Raw genomic sequence first — 23,949 nt, forward strand, 5'->3', positions numbered from 1 at the left:
AGGAAGCATATTATCGAAAAGATGAGCGATTGCAGAGCTCTATACAGAGGGAACTAGATTTTCAGCTGAATTGTTACTGTTCGGACATAGACACAGCAAGTAAAGAGGAAACCCGATAGAGTATTATAATTTATTGTGAGAAGACTGAAGAGTATAGAGGTAATACTTCAGTTATACTTGGCATTGTTGAGACCACGTCTGCTGTGCAGAGCATTGGCTTCTTAACCTAAGGAAGAATGTGAGTGAGTTGGAAGCAGTTCGAAGAATGTTTACTAGACTATTACCTAGTCTTAGGTGCACTGTCTTATGAGGAAAGGTTGGACAGGCTTGGTTTCTTTCCATTGGAATGTATAAGAGTAAGAGGTGACAAGACTGAAACATATAAGTTCCTGAGGGGCTTGACAAGGTTGGTTTGAAAAGGTTTAAAGTTAGAGAAAATCTAAAATTAGGGGCACTACTTGAAAATAAGGGGTCACCTACTTAGACAGAATTATAGGCCAGGACACCAAGGAGACCTTGCTTTCTCTTCTTTAAAATAGTGCCATGGGATCTTTTACATCATCTGAGAGATGACCCAGTCTAACATCTCATTCAGAAAGGTGACAATGAACAAATAGCAAACTTTGTAAGCAGGGTAACAGAGCTGATTGGAGCCCAGGAGTTTCTTTGCAGTCGAGGTTGAGAAGTTGGAAGACACAAAATTGGCATAGCCTCAAAATGGACAGCATGGTGCGAATGCAGTAACTTTACAACAGCATTGTAAATGTTGACAGTAGATTATAATACAATAGATTGACAGGAAATTCATACAAACATATGAATTTTCATTTTGTTATTTGAACTTTACTGTGTCAAAAGAAGATCAAGCACAGACCTGTAACATCTATTTAGTGAACACCTGGTGGATATGACTGGTGTTTAATAACATTTTACAGGAAGATACAAATGAAGATTAAGGACAAAAAAAGCATCTCCCAGCTTTCTATTCATGTGCAATGATAATGATGGAAGGCTCCTGAATCTGTTTTCTATGACTGTCCCTCAACAGAAATCCTAATGAGCACAAAACTTTGCAAGATAAGATAATATTCAGCACTTGATAAATCAATTATCTTTAATCCAATCAAGCCACGACACAGTGTCATAAAAATAGTAAATGCTAGAGAATCTCAGCAGGTCTGGCAGCATCTTCAGAGAATTAGCGTTTTGAGGTTCCAAAGAAACTTGCTGAGATTTTCCAGCACTTCCTGTTTTATTTCAGATCTCTAGCATTGCCACTACTTTTCTTTAACATGATATTGTGTCCCTCACTCCATTTTACTGATGTTTGGCAGCTCTCTGATGTACTCATCACAAATTTTGGCTAATGTAGATTCAAAGACAGTAATTATAATATGAAAAGACCATATGGTAGGCCATTCAACCTTCTGAATCTGCTCTGCCATTCAATGAGATCATGGCTGATTTAAAAATCCTCAACTCCACTTTTCTGCCTTATCCCCATAACCCTTGATTGGCCTACTGATTAAAAGTCTGTCTACCTCAGCCTTGAATATCATAGTCTCTACAGCCCTTTGCAGTAAAGTATTTGACAAGTTCACTACCTGCTGAGGGAAGAAATTCCTCCTCATAACAGTTTTAAATGGGTGATCCCTTATCCTGAGATTAAGCCATCTAGATTAGACTCTTCTACAAGAGCACAACCTTTCCACATCTACCCAGTCAAATGCCCTAAAAGTCTAGCTTCTTTCAACAAGGGTGCCTCTCATTCTTTTAAACTCCAATGATTATAGACCCAAAAACTCCCAAAGGCTCATCTGGGATTTGAATCTGGGATCTCAATCCCTACACAGCCCAAAGCAAGGACCATACTCCGAGACAAATGAACCAGCTTAAACAGACATTGAGTCATATAGCACGGAAACAGATCTTTTAGTCCAACTCGTCCATGTCGACCAAAGTATACTAGTCCCATTTGCCTTAGAGAGTCACAGAGATATACAGCACAGAATCAGACCCCTCAGTCCAACGTGTTCATGCCAACCGAATATCCCAAACCAATCTAGTCCCACCTGCCAGCTCCCAGCCCATATCCCTCCAAACCCTTGCTATTCATATACCCATCCAGATGCCTTTTAAATGTTGCAATTGTACAAGCCTCCACTACTTCCTCAGGCAGCTCATTAATACACACACCACACTCTGTATGAAAATGTTGCCCCTTAGGTCTCTTTTATATCTTTCCCCTCTCACCCTAAACCTATGCCCTCTAGTTCTGGACTCCCTCACCCCAAGGAAAAGATTTTGTCTATTTATCCTAGTCATACTCTTCATGATTTTACAAACCTCTATCAGGTCACACCTCAGTCTCTGACGCTCCAGGGAAAAAAGCCTTAAACTATTCAACTCCTCCCTATAGCTCAAATCCTCCAACCCTGGCAACATACTTGTAAATCTTTTCTGAATTCTTTCAAGTTTCACAACATCCCTCCGATAGGAAGGAGACCAGAATTGCACACAATATTCCAAAAGTGTTTGGCCCTTATCTATTATAGCCTTTCCTATTCATGTATCTGTCCAAATATCTTTTAAATGTTGTGACTGTACCTGCATCCACCACTTCCTTTTGAAATTCATTCCATACATGAACAATCTTCTGAGTGAAAAATTTGCCCCTCTGGTCCCTTTTAAATTTTTCTTCTCTCACCTTAAAATTATGCCCTCTAGTTTTGAACTTCCCTACTCTAGGGAAAAGACCTTTGCTATTCACCTTATCCAAGCCCCTCATGATTTTATAAACCTCAATGAGGTTACCTCTCAACCTCCTACGCTCCAGTGAAAGGAGTACCAGCTTATCCAGCCTCCCCTTATAACTTAAAATCTCCAGTCCTGGTAAAGCTTTCCTGCACCCACTCCAATTTAATATTGTTCTTGTAGCAGGGTGACCAGAACTGTACAAAATACTCCAAAAGTGGCTTCACCAATGTCCTGTACAACTACAACATGACATCCCAACTCCTACACTCAACAGTCTAAGTAATGGATGCAAGGGTGCCAAATGCCTTCTTAACCACTCAGTCACAACATTCAATGAACTATGTACCTGAACCTGTAGGCCCCTCTATTTAACAACGCACCCCAGAGCCCTACCACTAACTGAGTAATTCCTGCCCTTACCAAATGTGACACCTTACAGTTATCTAAATTAAACTCCACCTGCCACTTCTTGGTCCATTGATCCAATTGATTAAGATCCCTTTGTAAGCTGTACCATCAATTTTGGTTTCACCTGCAAACTTATGGTTCCTATATTCTCATCCAAATTATTTATATAAATGACAAGCAATAGTGGACATAGTACCAATCCCTGTGGAACACCACTGGTTACAGGCCTCCAGTCTGAAAAACAACCTTCACCATCACACTCTGTTTCTTACCGTTAATCCACTTTTGTATTCAATTGGCAAGCTCTCCTTCAATCCAATGTAATCTAAATTTACTAACCAGTGTACCATGCGGAACCTTGTCATAGGCCTTACTTAAATCCATGTAGGCAATGTCTACCACTTTTCCCTGAACTAGCTTCTTGGTCACATCCTTTAAAAAATGTAATCATGTTTGTGAGATACAACTTCCCACATAAAAGCCATGCTGACTATCCTTAATCAGTTCTTGCCTCTTCAAATGCTAATAAATCCTGTCTCTCAGATTCTTCTCCAACAATTTACCCACCACTAACATCAGAGTTTTCAGCCTGTATTTCCTCGGCTCCTCCTTGCAGCCTTCTTAAATAAAAGCACAATATTAGCCACCCTCCAGTCTTCTGGCACCTCACCCATGGCTGTAGATGATACAAATATCTTTGCTAGAGGCCCTGCAATTTCTTCCCTAGCTTCCCACAATGTCTTAGGATACATTTGATCATGTCCCAGAGATTTATCTACTTTTATGCTTTATAAGACCACTGGCACCCCCTCTTCTATAATGTGGACTGTTTTCAAGATGTCAATATTCATTTCCCAAGTTCCCTAGCTTCTATGTCTTTCTCTATAGTAAATACTGAAGCAAAATATTGGTTTAGTATCTCTCCGATCTCCGGTGGTTCCACACACTCGGATTCTGGGTAATCCAAGATGGAGGACAGGAAAAATTTCTGGCTGTAACAGCTGCTTCTACTTTGAGGTATTTTAGATGCTGGAGGTGATTTCCTTGAATTCCAGGAGCAGCAATTGCCTGTTTCATATGCTGTTGCATTGTTTTGGAACTTTTGGAAAAAAAAGTCAAAACAACAGCAGTTTTAAAAGGGAGAAAAACAGACATGGGACACACATGGTGAGGTCATTGCAGGAGAAAGAGAGAGAGAGAACCTGCACAGTTACTGCCTTTGCTGTTTGAATTCATGTATCGTTGGACATCGGAGTGCATCTGGGAAAATTAACAAACAGTGAAATTCACAACTAACCTTGGAGGAACTGTTGGGCCAAGTTCACAGCACAGAATCAGATAAGTTAATTGTTGTTTTAAGAATGGCCTACAGAGAATATGCAGTAGTGAGTAGAGTGTGTTCTTTCTCGATTATGTTTTTGGAGATATATCTCTTGATTAAACTTAAAATATAAGCTATAACTATTAATTTAGCCTGGGGCAGTGTTTGTAGAGGAATAAGACAGTGTTAATTTCTGGGTCTGTAGATTGTGAAGGAGCAAAAATGGCTTTGAATAGAGTGATATGTACTTCTTGTCAGATGTGGGAGTTTAAAGAGAGGTTAAGGGTTACTGCAGATTATATCTGCCATAAATGCTGTGGCTACGAATCTTATCTGATTGAATGGATCAGTTGGAGAGACAGTTAGAAGCAATGAGGAATTTGCAACAGCCACACTATGTGATGGATGGCAGTTATAGGAAGGGGGGAGGGGGGATGTCTCAGATACAGTTACATAGATGGGTTAACTCCAGGAAAGGTAAGAGAGGTGGGCAGCTAGTGCAGGAGTCTTTTGTGGATATACCCATTTCAAATAGGTATGCTGTTTTGGAAAATATAGGGGTGATGGATTCTCAGGGGAACGTAGCATGGACAGCCAAGTTTCTGGTATGGAGACTGGGTCTAATGCAATGAGGGGTATGTCGGGTTCCAAGAGATCAATTGTGTTAGGGGATTCTCTAGTCCAAGGTACTCACAGACATTTCTGTGGCCAGCAGTGAAAAAAACAGAATTGTGTGTTGTTTCCCTGGTGACAGGATCAAGGATGTCTCAGAGAGGGTGCAGAATATTCTCAAGGGAGAAGGGGCCATCAAGAGGTCATTGTCCACATTGGAACCAACGATATAGGAAGGGAAAAAGTTTGAGATTCTGAAGGGAGATTACAGCGAGTTAGGCAGAAATTTAAAAAGGAGGTCCTCGAGAGTAGTAATATCTGGATTACACCCGGTGCTATGAGCTAGTGAGGGCAGGAGTAGGAGGATAGAGCAAATGAATGCATGGCTGAGGGGCTGGTGTATGGGAGAAGGATTCACATTTTTGGATCATTGGAATCTCTTTTAGGGTAGAAGTGACGTGTACAAGAAGGATGGATTGCACCTAAATTGGAAGGGGACTAATATACTGGCAGGGAAATTTGCTAGAACTGCTTGGGTGGATTTAAACTAGTAAGGTGGGGGGGTGGGACCCAGGGAGCTAGTGAGGAAAGAGATCAATCTGAGATTGGTACAGTTGAGAACAGAAGCGAGTCAAACAGTCAGGGCAGACAGGGACAAGGTAGGACTAATAAATTACATTTATTTCAATGCAGGGGCCTAACAGGGAAGGCAGATGAACTCATGGCATGGTTAGGAACATGGGACTGGGATATCATGGCAATTACAGAAACAAGGCTCAGAGATGGGCAGGACTGGTAGCTTAATGTTCCAGGATACATGTGCTACAGGAAGGTTAGAAAGGGAGGCAAGAGAGGAGGGGGAGTGGCATTTTTGATAAGGGATAGCATTACAGCTGTGTTGACGGAGGATATTCCCAGAAATACATCTTGGGAAGTTATTTGGATGGAACTGAGAAATAAGAAAGGGATGATCACCTTATTGGGAGTGTATTATAGACCCCCTAATAGTCAGAGGGAAATTGAGAAACAAACTTGGAAGGAGGCCTCAGCTATCTGTAAGATAATAGAGTAGTTATGGTAGGGGATTTTAACTTTCCAAACATAGACTGGGACTGCCATAGTGTTAAGGGTTTAGATGGAGAGGAATTTGTTAAGTGTGTACAAGACAATTTTCTGATTCAGTCTGTGGATGTACCTACCAGAAAAGGTACAACATCTGACCAACTCTTGAGAAATAAGGCAGGGCAGGTGACTGAGGTGTCAGTGGGGGAGCACTTTGGGGCCAGTGACCATAATTCTATTCGTTTTAAAATAATGATGGAAAAGTTTAGACCAGATCTATAAGTTGAAGTTCTAAATTGGAGGAAGACCAATTTGGACGGAATTTGGCAAGAACTTTCGAAAGCTGATTGGGGGCAGATGTTCGCAGGTAAAGGGACGGCTGGAAAATGGGAAGCCTTCAGAAATGAGATAACGAGAATCCAGGGAAAGTATATTCCTCTTAGGGTGAAAGGAAAGGCTGGTAGGTATATGGAATGCTGGATTACTAAAGAAATCGAGGGTTTGGTAAAGAAAAAGAAGGTGAAGCATATGTAAGGTATAGACGGGATAGATCGAGTGAATTCTTAGAAGAGTATAAAGGAAGTATGAGTATACTTAAGAGGGAAATAAGGAGGGAAAAAATGGGACATGAGATAGCTTAGGCAAATAGAAGTAAGGACAATCCAAAGAGTTTTTACAAATACATTAAGGACAAAAGGGTAACTAGGGAGAGAATAGGGCCCCTCAAAGATCAGCAAGGTGACCTGTGTGTGGAGCTGCTGAAAATGGGGGAGATACTAAATTATTATTTTGCATCAGTATTTACTGTGGAAAAGGGTATGGAAGATGTAGACTTTAGGGAAATAGATGGTGACATCTTGCAGAATGTCCATATCACAGAGGAGGAAGTGCTGGATGTCTTGAAACAGGTAAAGGTGGATAAATCCCCAGGATCAGGTGTACCCTAGAACTCTGTGGGAAGCTAGAGACGTGATTGCTGGGCCTCTTGCTGAGATACTTGTATCATTGATAGTCACAGGTGAGGTGCTAGAAGACTGGAGGTTGGTTAATGTGGTGCCACTGTTTAAGAAGAGTGGTAAGGACAAGCCAGGGAACTATAGACCAGTGAGCCTGACGTCAGTGGTGGGCAAGTCGGTGGAGGGAATTCTGAGGGACAGGACGTACATGTATTTGGAAAGGCAAGGGCTGATGAAGGATAGGTAAAAACAATGTCTGCTGGAAGGATAGTCATCATAGCTTTGTGCGTGGGAAATCATGTCTCACAAACTTGATTAAGTTTTGTTTGAAGTAACAAAGAGGATTGATGAGGGCAGAGCGGTAGATGTGATCTGCATGGACTTCAGTAAGGCGTTCGACAAGGTTCCCCATAGGAAACTGATTAGATCTCACAGAATACAGGGAGAACTAGCCATTTGGATACAGAACTGGCTCAAAGGTAGAAGACAGAGGGTAGTGGTGGAGGGTTGTTTTTCAGACTGGAGGCCTGTGACCAGTGGAGTGCCACAAGGATTGGTGCTGGGTCCTCTACTTTTTGTCATTTACATAAATGATTTGGATGCAAGCATAAGAGGTACAGTTCTAAGTTTGCAGATGATACCAAAATTGGAGGTGTATTGGGCAGCGAAGAGGGTTATCTCAGATTACATCAGGATCTTGACCAGATGGGCCAATGGGCTGAGAAATGGCAGATGGAGTTTGATTCAGATTAATGCGAGTTGCTGCATTTTGGGAAAGCAAATCTTAGCAGGACTTATACACTTAATGGTAAGGTCCTAGGGAGTGTTGCCGAAAAAAGAGACCTTGGAGTGCAAGTTCATGGCTCTTTAAAAGTGGAGTAGCAGGTAGATAGGATAGTGAAGACGACGTTTGGTATGCTTTCCGTTATTGGTCGGAGTACTGAGTACAGGAGTTGGGAGGTCATGTTGCGGCTGTACAGGACATTGGTTAGGCCATTGTTGGAATATTGCGTGCAATTCTGGTCTTCTTCCTATTGGAAAGATGTTGTGAAACTTGAAAGGGTTCAGAAAAGATTTACAAGGATGTTGCCAGGGTTGGAAGATTTGAACTATAGGGAGAGGCTGAACAGGCTGGGGCTGTTTCCCCTGGAGCGTCGGAGGCTGAGGGGTGACCTTATAGAGGTTTACAAAATTATGAGGGGCATGGATATGGTAAATAGGCTTTTCCCTGGGGTCAGGGAGTCCAGAACTAGAGGGCATAGGTTTAGGGTGAGAGGAGAAAGATATAAAAGAGACCTACAGGGCAACGTTTTCACACAGAGGGTGGTACGTGTATGGAATGAGCTGCTCGAGGAAGTGGTGGTGGCTGGTACAATTGCAACATTTAAGAGGCATTTGGATGGGTATATGAATAGGAAGGGTTTGGAGGGATATGGGTCGGGTGCTGGCAGGTAGGAATAGATTGTGTTGGGATATCTGGTCGGCATGGACGGGTTGGACCGAAGGGTCTGTTTCCATGCTGTACACCTCTATGACATAGATGATCTCATTGATTTTTAAAGGGGTCCTAATATCTTGCCAGTTGCTCTTTTGCTCATATTTGACTGGCTGATATAGACCATAGAACCATACAGAAACACTTGCCTTGCCCTTGTTGAAGTAGTTGATAACCTGTCGGCATAGTCCTTCTTTACGCTGCCACTCTGTTTGGGCTGGGTAGTGTAGGAACTCTCGCAAGGTTCGATCCTCCCAGTGAAGCAGTTCCCAGTATAGCATTAGTGTAAATGCTGCCTCTGGAGAAAAGAACAAATAAGAGTTGCAATCAATTCAAGAAATCTTTGAAACGAAATCAGAATTTGGTATTTTCAAAAGTATTCATTATTTACTCACCAATGAGATCATTTTACTTTACACCTCTGATTATCAACATTTGAAAAGAATGCTTTCTCCTCTACACTTCTGAACTTGTCAACTTGAGATTAATTGCTGAACTAGGTGTACAGTCTACTGGCACTTCACCAAACGATTCTTTACATGCATTTGTCAGCAAGTACGAGCAAACAACTGAAATAATAGGAATGGGCAAGGAAAAAAAATTCTAATCCTGCTCAGGATTTTCCAGTAGAGGCCATAGGACACAGAAGAGGAGCTGGCACTTTGGCTGGCTTTTTCCCCTCAGGTTCTAATAAGAATGAAATGTTGGATGTAAACAGCTAATTCAGTATGAATGGGTAATTGAACCAGAGACCCACTTAGCCAGTGCTGCTTCATTTATACACTGAATGGTACTTTTATACACTCGTACGAAGGAAGAATCAGAAAATTCCAAATTTCAGAGAGTGATACTCACTCTCATATTTCAGTCTTTCTACCGTTCATTGTGGCAGTGTTTCTGACCACAGGGCAAATTCTGACCCCACAAAGAAAAATAACTTGCGATTGTGGTGGCATCAATACGATCTTAATGGCACAGTGGTTCAATGGTTAGCACTGCAGACCTTAGTGCCAGGGACCTGGACCCTCAGGCAACTGTTTCGTGCACATTCTCCCTGTGTCTGTTTGGGTATCCTCCGGGTGCTCCAGTTTCCTCCCAGAGCCCAAAGATGTGCAGGTTAGGTGGACTGACCATGCTAAATCTCTGACAATTAACCTTTAAATGTCAGCCAGGACTCCTGCCTGGACCAGATTAATAGCCACAATCAGTGAACTCATATTTTGTGAGTCCAGCTGGCTGCCCATAGTGTCTAGGTATGTGCAGTCTGGATGGATTAGTCAGGGGAAATGCAGTGTTACAGGGTTAGGATGGGGGTGGGTGGGTGGGATGTGTTTTGGAGGATCAGTGTGAACTCGATGGCCTGAGTGGCTTGCTTCCACATGATTTTATGATTGCACACAGACACTTCAATAATATAGAAAACACAACTGCCAATTTGTACACAGCAAGATCTCAAAAGTAATGTGAGTATAACTAGCTAATCTGACTTATTGACTTCCTCCCCAAAATGTTCCCATTTCCCTTTACTTTTAGTCTTAGCACTGAGTAATTTCTCAAAGTTGCTTTCAATCTACATCTTACACGTCTTAAACTTTCTCTCTTCTGCCCTAAGTGTGTGTAAGGTGCTCTTGTAAAAACATATGAGCATTTTTAACTAGGTGGTAGGAATTAAATATTTGACAGTTGAAGATTTATGGCACTTTTGGTGGAGTAGATCTAGGACTATCTGTGCAGTGGACTAATTTTTAAGTTAAGGTTGTAAATATGAGCCTTTGATGAATTGGTTTTGCTGCCATCACATGCTACATCTTCTCTGTTTGCTGATACTAAGACTTTTCTAGAATTACAGAATACCCTACAGTGTGAAGTTATTCAGTATGAAGATTAAGAGATTACCACAGTCCTTGAAACTTCTACTGAACTGAATTCTAAGATATTTCCATTGTCACAAACGTATGTATTGAAATAACTCCACAGAGGTGGGTATCCCATCACCAAGTCACCTTTTATTTACACATGACCAGTCCTTAACTATTGTATTGTCTCATATAGAATCATATACCAGAGTGTCAGTATCTCTGACACAAGCTTTTTATGTCAGCCAGGGCTCCTGTCTGGATCAGATTAACAGCCACAATCAGTGACATATTCTATGAGTCCAGCTGGCTGACCTCATTACAACCACTACAATTATATCATAGACTTTGTAGCAAACTGTATTCTCCTCTTAAAACTGAACATGTTTGTAAAAACAAAAGCTCACAAAAAGCCTGACTTCTCTTGCAGATTCAGCTATGATCAACTATATAGGGGAATTAGACTGCTTATTTCAAGAAGTATTACAGACTTTTCCTACATCATCAGACCTGGAACTATTGGAGCCATTCAAATGAATAAGTTGAGACATTTATAAAGGTAATTACTTTGGCTGAAAGACAATGGATAGGAGTATACTGCAGATCTGGACTAGCCCAATACTGAATATTTGTCGTAATTTGCTTTCATAGCCATATCTCATTCCTCGATGACTGCCTTCAGCTCAGACTTACCCCATATGGATTCCCACTGAAGTTTCACCTTCGTATTTTAAATCCATTCAGAAACATATATATCTCCATGATGTACAGCAGTCCTCAATCAGTTGTTCTCAGATCCATACTCAGTGTAACACACTGCCATATGCAACGGATAAGTTGGACAGAAGGGTCTGTTTCCATGCTGTACATCTCTATTAAGGAGTGCGAGCTGCAACAACTCAGATAGCCAGGCTCTTCTCAAATCTTCTTCTCCTTCCCTCTAACTCCATCCCTTCCTCTAGCTCTACCTCATCAGGCATTTACCACACCTTCTGACCTTCCCCACTGATCTTAAAGGTTCTGCACTCAGCAAAGGACTTTGTTTCATTCCTCATCCCCTCACCTCAGCATATTTCGGGTACGACACAATGTCAAGATCTTTTTCAGTCAGCTTTATTCTCTTTGCCCTATTTCTTTGGGCAGGGATTCTCGTCCCATTCCACCTCAAAGGCCCCTTCACCTACATCTAACACTCTCCCTCTACCTGGATGCCTCCCTCTGGTCTCTTACTTGTACTTGACTTGCTCATTAAGGACTGTCAATGTGACATTGCTTCCCTTAAGCTCTCGGCTCCCTCACCTATTTGAACCTAACTTGCTGAATTTACTACTCTCCATGCTCTCAGACCCAACCCTGACTTTATAATCAAACCTGCCAATAAAGGTGATACCTGGTGTAGTGGCATCTACTTTGAGGAAGCTGAGTGCGAGCTTGCGGCTACCTCATTCTATCTCTCCCTGGACCATGACCCCACCACTGAACATCGAGCTATTGTCTCCATGATGGGCACTAACCTCATCTTATCTGGGAATCTACCTCCCACAGCTTCTCACCTCTGAGTCCCTCAACCTTATGGAGTCCACTTTTTCCCAAAATCTACAAAGAAGGCTGTTAAGGCAGACCCATTGTTTCAACCTGCTCTGGCCCTTGGAACCAATTTCTTCCATTCTTGACTTGAATTTATCTCCTGTTATCTAGTCCTTTCCCAATTTTATCTATGATATGTCTAACACTTTATCTGGCTTTAAAAATTTCCAGTTTACCAGCATCTGTCAACCCCTCTTCACCAGGGATGTTCAATCCCTTTACATATCCATTCCCCAGCAGGATGGTTTTGGGGCTCTCCGTTTCTTCCTTGACAGAAGATGTGAATTGGCCCCATTCATCACCACTCCCCTCTGAGTGGCTGAGCTCATTCTTACTTTGAATATTTAACTTTCACTTTCTTCAGATCAAAGGTGTAGTCATGGGTATCTGCATGGGCCCCAGTTATGCCTGTCTCTTTGTGGATTATGCAGAACATTACGTAGAACACAACATCATTGGTGCTGCTTCTCTCTCTCATCCGGAATTGGATAATTTAATCAACTTTGCCTCTGATTTCCACCCTCATCTCACCTTCACCTGTGACTCCTCCCTTCCCTTCCACAACATCTTTGCTTCCATTTCTTCTGATCGGCTCACCACCGATAACCATTTCAAATCGACTAACTCCCACAGCTACCTTGAATTTACATCCTCAAACTCTAATAAGGATTCTGCTCCATTATCCCATTTTCACCATCTCTGTCTTATCTTTTCTGATAGTCCCACCCTTACACAAGGGAGCTTCAGAAATGTCCACCTTTTTCTTTAATTGATGATTGCCTGCCACTGTGGGTGATACGGCCCTAAGCTGTGTCAGACCCATTTTTTACACTTCTGCCCTCACCCCATTCCTCCCCTCCAAAACAATGATAGGTTGTTCTTCCCTTTGTTCTCATTTTCCACCCCACCAGCATCTGTACCCAAATTACCATTAGGTGCCATTTCCACCATCTCCAGCAGGATGCCACCATCAGACTGACTCCCCTCCCCTCCCTTGTCAGCATTCTAGGAGAATCATTTCCTCTGGACATGTTGGTCCACTCATCCCAATACCTTCTCACAATACCTGTGCCACTTGCCCATGCAAACATAGAAGGTACAACACCTGCCCATTTACATCATCCCTCCTTACTATCTAAGGCTCTAGGCACACATTCCAGGTGAAGCAGCATTTTATCTGCAATTCATTAAATCTAATCTACTGTATTCACAGTTCATAATGTACACGGGGAAGATTAAATGCAGACTGGGTGACTGTTTTGCCAAATACTTGATCTGTGAAAATGACCCCGAGCTACCCGTTGCCCACCACTGCAACAGAACATTGTGTCTCCATGCCAGCATTGCTGACTCAAGTCTACTATGGTGCTCTAGCAAGGCTTAACGGAAGCTAGAGGAACATCTCATCTTTTGCCATTTCAGAACACTATCACCGTCCTCTATGTCAGTTATCCTCTATCCACATTCTTTGGTCTTCCATTATATTGTACAGCCAGACCATTTTCTCTCTCACTGCTTATCAACAGCTATCTCAGCTTGCTTTTTCATTTATCCCTTCTCTCTCTCAGCTCCATCTCCATGTTCTCTATTCACTCCCCCTCACCTGGTGATCAGCATAAATACCACCTTTTCCAAGCTATTTTCAGTTCTAATGAAGCTTCATGGGACTCCAAACATTAACTCATTTTCTCTCTGCAGATGCTGTCAAACCTGTGGAGTTTTCCTTTGTTTTAGTACTGAATATGGAAACATGATCTGACAGTTTGGGATAACAGCCACGTTAAGTGTTGAATTCTATAAAAACAAAACCAGAATGATCATTTCATGCAGAACCCAAGTGTTCTGAGAAATATCAGAGATGCAGGAAATCAGCTGCAGTCCTTCTGAAAAAGTGCAGGCAATTTGCAGATGCTGTAAACATAGAATTAGTCTGGTACTAAAACTTTCTCTCTCTTGATGACCTGTTGAGCCCATCTGTATGGATAAATATCTAATGCTCAACTGCCCTCATGGCTGCTGAATCTGATTTCAAATTTCAACTCGTTCATTTCAGAAAATTTCATGAAGCAACAGGCCTGCAATAACTGCGCACAGCAGGCGGCATGACAACCATGCTCAGCCAGCCTGTGTTTTCAACACTCAAAACATTGGGTTAATTTTACCAGAAATCAGTTAATAGCCAATTTTGTCAAGTTTCATGGAGGGTTTCTCTCCATGAGGCTATCTGAGATTACTTGTACTATCTTCCCCAACTTGCCTTATTACCTATGCACCACACCTCTATTGCACCCACTTGTCCTTTTCTCCCCCGTAAAACAGGCAGAAATATTCACCACTGCTGGACCTCTGGAATTTCTGGCACCAGTACTATAAAATCCAAGCTATGCAGCAGGTCAAGTGCTGTCAGACCAGAGCTGAACTACACACTTGATGTGAATTGCCCAGGACATGTCAGAGGAAAATTACCATCCCATTTTGCTGACAGGAACCTGCAGGCTCTGAGGGTTGAGGTGGTGCAGAGGAGTGTTCTCTTCCTTCAGGACCAGCAGAGGAGACTGTGATATCAGACAGAGCCAATTAGGCTTGGGGTTGCTTCCTGGGTCAGTGCTGATTTCATGGTCTAGAGTAATGTCAATAAGGCAGGAAGAAAATCAATAACTTTCTCTACCCAGCAAGTTTGAGTGTCCCATCTTCTCTTCTTTTTAACCTCACATTCAGTCTCTCTTCTACAGCACACATCTTCTACCAAGCATCACTACTGCGTACCATATTTGCCCTCAGACACTCTTACCCACCCAATCCCCCCCACATCACGAATCCTGCACAGTCTTTGTGCTGCTGACTCACTTACCTGGACACCTGCACCACCACTGGCTGCTGTGCTAGCTACTTTCAGGTCACTCAAACCCCCTGCCCTTTGTCTCACTCCAGGAGAAAAAGGGCTCTTTCTGCCCTTCTTTGGCCAAGACAAGTGAAGAAGTTGCAACATTTGGCTTCTCATCCCTTATGAGGAAAGGGCCCTGATCCTTGTTTTTTAATTCACTCATGGGAGGTAGGCATCACTGGCTGACCAGCATTTTATTGCTGTCCTTACTTGCCCTTTAGAAGGTGGTGGTGAGCGGTCATCTTGAAACACTGCAGTCTATATGCTGTATAATGACCCACAATGCCACTGCGAATGGAATTCCAGGTTTTGACCCAGTTATGGTGAAGGTAAGGCGATGTATTTCCAAGTCAGGATGGTGACTGACTTGGAGGGGAATTTGCAAGTGGTGTTCCCATGTTTGTGCTGCCCTTATTCTTCTAGATGGAAATGATCATAGGGTTGGAAGGTGCTGTCTAAGGATCTTTGGTGAATTTCTGCAGTGCATTTTGAAAATAATACACACCGCTGCTACTATATTTTGGTGGTAGAAGGAGTGGATACTCGTGGATGTGGTGCCAATCAAACTGGCTGTTTTCTCCTGGTTGCTGTCAAGTTTCTTGAGTGTTGGAGCTACACACATCCAGGCAATTGGGGAGCATTCCATCACATTCCTGCCTTGTGTCTTGAAGATGATAAACAGGCTTTGGTGAGTCATCATCAGTCAATTAGCTGTGCCCAAATCACAGGACTGAGATCACAGGCTGCCCTTAATCTTTTGTGCCAAGACCCTCTGACTGAAGGTATGCTAGAAGGGTGCCTCCCTTAATTTGGCTGAGGATTACTCCTCTTTGATTTTGAGACATGACCACTTAAATACTGCACATTCAGTATGTTCACTGTTTACGTTAGTGGCACATAGTGTAGATATGAGATAGGCATTGTATAGTGACAACAATCTATCCATGCCTTGACTGATGGCTTCTGCAACCATGACAAGGTGCATGGCTTTGTGTTTGCATTAAAAGGCACAACAAAACCAAAATATTGTGAGCTTGTAAACTCTGGCTGTGGGAGAAAAGTGCAAAAAAGCAAGATATAGCAGGGCAAAGCAGAGATGCTATGAGCATCCAAGTAAAGTGAGTCAGTGCTCAGAGAGCAAGTGAGGAACCTTGAGGTGTACCCTTGAAACAGCATGCCAATGAAAGGTGTTGGTGCACTCCAAAGTGCGCCATTGCAGTGCAGAACTATAATACATGCGTATTGGCGATGTGCCATGGGGGTGTAGGGATGCTGGTATCTGTGGAAGCCAATGTTGATTGAGGTGTGGGGTGGGGGTGGGGGTGGGGGTGGGGGTTGGGTATATGTGTGTGGTTGCTATCTACCTGCGCAGCTTGCCCTGAAATATTGTTGAATGGTGTCCAAATGGATGGCTAGAGGAGCAAGTAGAGAGCTGAGGTTGCTGGACTAATCCCTGACTGTCATGTCAGGAACTGTTGCTGTCTACTTTCTGTCCAACAGATGAGAGAATAGCAAACTGCATATAAATGAGATGATGAATTAATAATATCAATGCGCGTTAATATATACTGCAGGTATCTTGCTGCTCAATACCGAGCTTCTCAACTTGCTGTTCTACACTTGGTTGGAGAATGGGACTTTTGCTTTTGATTGGAGTGGTGCTGATCTGAAATGTCGATTTTCCTGCTCCTCGGATACTGCCTGATCTGCTGTGCTTTTCCAGGACCACTCTAATCTTGACTCTGATCTCCAGCATTTGCAGTCCTCACTTTCGCCTTTTGCTTTTGATGTCAGGAACCTCCTTACTGCTTAATCTCACCTGATTTTCCCAAATTTTCACTAATGGCCATGTTGTTCAGTGGCTGGGAAGATTCCACCCTAGTCTCTAATATTAGATGCGATTCTGCTTTGGGTTTACATGTACTAAATAATCTTAACTACGTTAAGAATTATACTGGAAACCAGTTTAAGATTATCAGTCAGGCTTGCAGTATGATTCATTTGCATATTTTAGAAGCTACATTTGTTCACGCACAGGGCCCTGTTTTTTGTTGAGCGAAAGCAATGTTTCCACACATTGCACCTTTGTCATGGAAGAAAGGACTGAATCCTGATTGTGATTCCCTGACCAATCAAATTCAACTTGCCTGGTTTGAAAGCGATCCCATTTAATAGCAATTTAGATCCTCAAATTTTAATCTGTGATGGATAATGAAAGCTCACAGTTTATCAGAGACCACCAAAACAGTGTTGCAGAGCCAAGGCTCAACACTTCAAAATCTTAAAACTGAATTCTATCTATCTACTGTTGACTGAGAACATTGCATTAGATAATTACCCTCCATATTTTTGAGTGTTTTTTTAGTCTTATCTTTAGGATCCCTGTGATCTGAGTTTCTCGCTGTATCTCAGAATTAGGAAACATGAATCCCTCAGATCAGTCTGCATTTTGGTTACCAATGGAAATCTGTCATCATGTTCACAAATTCAATTGATGTAGAAACCTAGACCTTTCTATTGGGTTTCTATGTTATATGTTGAGTGCAAACTCATTTCTGATGTAGATATTTCCCACATATCTCAGAACACAGAACTGATGATTCAAAGTCAGCTATCTGAAAACCACAAAGAGTCTTATCAATGTCTTACCCTACCTAAAGAGAACAGTGACACTAATGGGACCTTTTGAATAGAAAGGATCTCACCATTGGAAATCTTCAAATAAAATCTGATCATTAGATACTTCATGAAGTTACTAATTGGGGATCCTTTGGTCCTCAGCTTACTTCAGGTCCTTTGTATCTTCACTCTGTATCATATGGTTTTAACTTGCATTTATAAAGTTCTTTGTCACATCTCTCAAAACATGTCAAAGCACTTTCCGTGCAATTAAATATTGAAATGCAGTCATTACCACTAAATGTTGCTATTTTACACATACCAAACAAATAACATGATAATCAAATAAACTGCTTTAGGTACTGCAGGTACAGGACAGAGTTTTAACTAGAATGGGAGGTGAACTCCATGCTTTTTTTTTGTTAATTCTGTTGGGATTTTTTGTTTACATTCACTTTAACCATCGGAAATGTCCTCAGTTTAATATCACATCTTAAGGACAGTACCTCTTTGTGGATACTTGAAATGACAACCTTCAGTTCTGAGCCTAGAATGTCATCAAATGGGTGAAACTGACAAAATATAAACACTCATGATATAATTTCCATTATTCATCAAGCCTGAATTAAAGAATAAAGATTCCACTATATTGACTATTCAACTTTTAAAAGTGAGGCTGAATGGTGGACATGGTAAAACAGAAGAACATATTTTAAGATTCTTTTTGAAGAGATGTAGATCCTCCTTTTTAAAAAAAAAATCACTAGAAAAGTGACCAGAAGTACAATAAATCTAGGATGAAATTATCCAAAACATCCAGTCATGTTTAAAATATAGATAGGAACAAGCTTATTGATTCTTACCTGTATAATTATCAGCCTGAAGATGCATGTCACACAGTTTATGGATGTAACGGATATACATTTCCTCCTTGTTAATCTCAGATTTGTAAAAATTCTGAAAAAAATGTAAATATCTGTAAGCATACTGGAATTGGAACAGGCAAGTGAAAGAGATCATTTTAAATTAGGCGCTCTTCACGTATTAATTCCTGCCCATTGATTTTTTAAATGTCTCTAACAACACTGCCCTGGGAGCATGTATCTATATATAATCCATTCTGTACCTACCCTGAATGTCTTTGATGAGATGGTGTCTTTGCCTAACCTATACTGTATCTGACCTAAATGTGCTTGACATGGCTACACTGAGAACGTCTAATGCTCCATCAGAGGCACTTAAGTGCAAAATGCTTGATAATCTTAACTCTGTAGATGTGCTTGACCTAAAAGTATTTGCTGCTGATGTTGGGTACCAAAATTGCTAAAACATTTTAATGCACTCTGTGTTATGAGTACAAATAAAATTTAAGCAGAAAGAAAATTATTTGCTTACCAGCAAATTAACAGTACAGCCAATCTTCTTATTTTCAGTTTCATCCCCTTTCATACAGTCCCTGAGGAGAAGAAAGGCGCTTGAGTTCAAAAAATTTAGCATGTCACATAACAGGAATTAGTAGCTTCTGAATTGTAGTTTCTGCACAGGATTTCAGTTCTGATACTACACAGTTAACTTTCTGCATGGAAGCAGACTTAAGATGCCACACCTGATCGGAGTTCATTTCATGGATAATTACATCTACAAGTTTCATCAAATGATTGAACATACAAGTGCCAGAGGTCATCAATTTACACAGATCACAGAATTTTCCCCATGGTAGGAGAGTTCAAACTAGAGGGGATAGATTTAAGGTGAGAGAAGAAACATATAAAAGGGGTCAAAAGGGGCAACGTTTTCACGCAGAGGGCGGTGTATGAAATGAGCTACCACAGGTGGTGACGGAGGCTGGTACAATTACAATATTTAAAAGGCCTTGGTATGGGTGTATGATTAGAAAGGGTTGAGAGGGATATGGGCCAAATGGCAAATAGGACTGAACTAATTTAGTTGGCATGCCGAGTTGGATCAAAGCATCTGTTTCAATGCTGTACATCCCAATGACTCTATAGTACAGAAGATGACAACTGTCAACTCCACGCCACTGACTGCAAGAGAAATTTCACCAGACTCACTCTTGCCTTAAAACTCTGGAAAGCTTGCTCTGCAAATGCTTATCCAGCTCCTCTTTGAAAGCTGCAATTGAATATCCATCCCTCCATTGCACACTCAGGGAGTGCGTGACAGGTCTAGATGCATAAAAAATGGTACTCCGCATATTGCCTTTGGCTCTTTTGCCAATTGCCTTTAATCTGGATTTCTGGTTTTGATCCTTAAGCCAACCTGAACAATTTCTCTCTCCCTACTTTGTCTAGACCCTTCATTATTTTGAACACCTAAGGAGAAGAACCCTTGGCAACCTTCCTGAAGCTGGAGGAAATTTGAGCAGCCCAAGTGCACATAGATATGTGGGTTCTGTGCTACAAGATGGTCTGAAGTTGTTTCTAGCTACTGTATTCTTAAGCAGTACTTTTAACAGTGCGACTCCTGGATGTCTTGTTTGTCAATAATAGAAGAGTCATCATTCCTAAAGGCCTCAATAAAAACATCGGGCACCTGGTATAACCAAGTTCACAGTTCAGTTTGGTGGCTGTGAGTCTCCAAAGCTATTGAAGACATGATTTCTAATTGTGTTACTTGTGCGAAATTAGTGGATAGGTCTGCAGCATAGCAGAACAATGTTGCTGAAGACAGTATTTCCTTGATACTGTCAAACGTCCAGTGTTGATGTTTATCCAATACCAAGCATGATCCTGTTTGACCATCTTTAATGTTGCAGAGACTAGTAGCCTGCGTATAATTTTCTATTAATAGTGGGGCTTCCTGCAGTGAAAGCACTCAGGGTGGTTTCCCAGCTGTTTCCTGTCCAGATCGCATCATTTAATGGTCAGGGACAGTTCTGCTTTTTCTGCATCACTTTCCTTTTCTCTCCAGCTTGTCTGAGGGTATTTACTTCTCCCTTATCTCCCTTTGGTGTGTGAAAGTTTCAAGACCACAGTCTATCTGAGTTTATGAAATTGGCAAGGGTTTGGAGACTTTGAATTCCACAAGAACAATTACTTCACAAACATTTTGGCAAATGGCTCCAATTTAAGTATTTGCAATTAACAGTCAAAAACAAGCTGCTTAAGCCATTCAAATTTCTGTTATGTATGGTTAGGCTATTTTGGTACTAACTGGTACACATCTAAGACAGAACCTTGCGTTGCCTCTAGTTAGTTGCACTCCCCTCAGACAAGAGGGAGTAAACTTAGTAAAATCTTCTTGTCCTACACTGCAACAGCAGTGTCTACTGTTGGACTAAGGGCCAGTGTTCCAAAAGACTTTAATAAGTCTGTTGGACTGTAACCTGATGTTGTGTGACTTCTGACTTTGTCCACTCCAGTCCAATGCTGGCATATCCACATCATTGTTGGACTAGCCACTTTACAGTACTTATTATTCAAAAGAGACAAAGAAACCTCTTTTTCATCAAACATGGGGATTGATGTGAATAAATTTGAATACGATAATCCTTAAATCTGCATTAGGGTGGTTTCCTCACCAGAGGTGACTTCAATGGCACATTAGGATTCCCCCTCTCAGCTCAAAATGTTTCAAGTTAAACTCCATTTCTTCATCCCTTTCTTGCTTCTCTTTCTCCTTTTCCATTTCATTACAGTTAAATTACAGTAAATTTCCAGTGTCATTCTTGTCTCTCCTTGTCTCTTTTTCCTGTTCCTGGAATTCTTTTCCTTTGTTTTCCTATTGGAAATCTAGTTCGAATTTCTGCTGCTCCAATTTTAATTTATCTACTTCAACACCTTAAATTTCAATCTCTAGATGCTTAATCACCTGATTTGCAATTTCTGTTTGCCTAGCTTTCAGGTGGAACTCTGCCTTTCAGTGCCTAGCCACACCCAATTCTGCTAAGATATCAACCACAACATTCTGTAAGTTATCACAGCCTATATTGTAAAAGAACTGAAGTGTGGAAAGGAACTTGTACATAGGGTATTGTATGGTAGTGTCCATACCTGAGCCAGGAGGCCTGGATTCAAGTCCCACCTGCTCCAGGGGTGTGTAATAACATTGCTGAACAGATTTATGAACCAACATCTTGAAATATGAACATCTTAGTTTCCACTTTAATATTGCCGACTCAAAAGAAAACCTTTTTGCATTTTGTAAATTAGTAGCTTCTGAAGGAAAAAAAATATTTTCCTCTTTCCATTTCTTTGGTTATTCTGTGGGACTATCCCATACTCCAAGCATTCCTTTTTGTTAAGGCCAGGTTAAGATTTAGCTCCCCTCTTTTAAACCTCCCCATTGGCTGCAACAAAGACTTAAGTTCTTGTTAATACAGTAAGTTCAATTAAAATTTAGCTAATTTCCACAGTAGCAGCAAGAAACCAATTAGAAGTTAAAGTGTTCTTGCATGAAAGAGAGAACATATTTATTATCTGCTAACCCCAAACAAAAATAATAAAGACATTAAGTCAAGCATACAGACACAAAGTGTCCAGTATGACAGGAAGATGAAAGGAAGATGCTATTTAAAGCCTTTAGGGCGACGTGATGCACAACATTTTAAATGGAGACCCACAGATGTTAAATTGACGCCTTGAATCTTCAGCACTAGTGAAAATTGCAGCTATCCTTTGAGTTTTGAGTGTTCAAATGTTTCAATTTAATTTGGATTGTCATTAAGTGCTCTTTGAGAGGCAGAGCTTTCTCAGTTGGTTTCAGCTTTGCAATCAGAAATCCATCTTCTCTCTTCAGCCACAAGAAGTTTATTGAAATGCATTCTTATGTACTTTACATCTGAATTTATTGTCTCCAACCTTGGTAATTTCAGTGTTATTTTCCTCTCCAACATGTGAATATACATATACCAGCTTAAGTAAGGAAATGGGAAATTTTCACACCTCCTCAGTTGTGGGGGTAGGATAAACCGTATTCCAGTCGCCAGTACTGTAAAGGGCATGTAGGTCCATGTACATATGTACAAAAGTTAATAGGCATACCAGCAGGTGGTCAGGCCATCTACCAAGGTTATTTGTACAAAACACAATTCATGAAATAAAAAGAGGAGCAGTAAAATAAAAAAAAAATCAACTGATAGTATTTTATTTAAAAAAGACCTGCTAAAACTGTTAATAGGATAAATCCTTTACATCAAAAAACAGATATTCACAGTAAAAAACTCTTCTCACTATGTATCACAAATATTATGGGATAGTCAGGAAGAGACCACTGAAAAACTAGGGTCAACTTATATACGAGGTAGATGAAAAATACCAGATGTTTTTGGCCAAAATAAGAGGACAATTTATACATGAGATTGACATATACACAAGTACATAAAGTAAACATAATGGCTTCGCACCTGACCTTACTGTAAAATGGTAAAATGAATAGCTCTAGAAAATCTCATTTGAATTTGTTGTATTTGTTCAGCTCCTATACCTTGTGGATCTGTTACATATTTAAGTAAGTTGGCCCTGTCATGAGCACTTCTTACTTGGAATAATATCAAGAGTATACATAATTTAAAATCCTCTATCGACATTGAAGTGTAGCTGTTAACTGTCCACTCACTTTCGTTAAGTGTTCCTTGGTTTGTGAAGTCATGTAGCTAATGGTTGGAAAAATTAGGCTTCAGCCATTGTACATTCCAGATAGCATTAAACATCAGTTGGAGTCCAGGCTTATGCTTTTCTCGTCAGAGTCTTATCCCAGCTGTCACACCACCAACTCCAATTGCACTGATTATAAATTCCCCATACAGGTAGTTCTTCTATTATGCAATATTTGTATTCTTGTGTAACCCCGCATTATAGAAAAATCATGCTTTAGGAACAGTGCTTAAAGTGTTGGCGATGTAGTCGTGTTACAGCCAACATATGTTTTAAAAGTGCGTTCTATAGAAACAGTGTCCTCGATTCATCAATGTGTGATAGCAAATTCGCAATAATGAAACACACACTATAGCAGAACGACCTCCACATATATCACACCCAGTCATGTTCTCACTCAATTAGCACTCACTTTACATATAATTATCCCTTATTCCTTAATTCCATTTGATTTCAGGCACCCCTGTCACAACAGGTTAGATAATAACAGAAAGGAGTGACACTCCAGCATTAGTGTCTAATTTGCAAAATGTCCACTGACCATTCAACATAATATTGGCATTCTAGAAATTTATTTTATGACATTTCTTAAGAAGGGTACTTCCTGTCTGTTGCTTTCAATGACTTGGTTTTATGAATTGGTATAAGAGGTTTGCTGTTCCCACCTCTTCCCACCCTACCTCTTGCAAAAATGCCATCCCGTATTCCCAATTCCTCCACCTCTGCCGTATCTGCTCCCAGGAGGACCAGTTCCACCACAGAACACACCAGATGGCC

The 23,949-nt window shown here is 41.1% G+C and overlaps 1 protein-coding gene across 5 annotated transcripts in view; it reads right to left on the reverse strand.

Moving 5' to 3' along the window:
• The window catches only part of dock3 (dedicator of cytokinesis 3), an 889,649-nt gene that overhangs the window by 107,315 nt on the left and 758,385 nt on the right, over window positions 1-23,949 (reverse strand). For all 5 annotated transcript variants that reach the window (XM_072582733.1, XM_072582732.1, XM_072582735.1 and 2 more), the window contains 3 exons: window positions 18,953-19,013; window positions 18,421-18,514; window positions 8,761-8,909 (listed from right to left, as the gene is read on the reverse strand). In XM_072582733.1, the coding sequence (XP_072438834.1) occupies window positions 8,761-8,909; window positions 18,421-18,514; window positions 18,953-19,013 (304 nt within the window). The remainder of the gene's footprint in view (window positions 1-8,760; window positions 8,910-18,420; window positions 18,515-18,952; window positions 19,014-23,949) is intronic.

The sequence above is a fragment of the Chiloscyllium punctatum genome, chromosome 12 (genome assembly GCF_047496795.1).
Source record: "Chiloscyllium punctatum isolate Juve2018m chromosome 12, sChiPun1.3, whole genome shotgun sequence".
Taxonomy (NCBI): domain Eukaryota; kingdom Metazoa; phylum Chordata; class Chondrichthyes; order Orectolobiformes; family Hemiscylliidae; genus Chiloscyllium; species Chiloscyllium punctatum.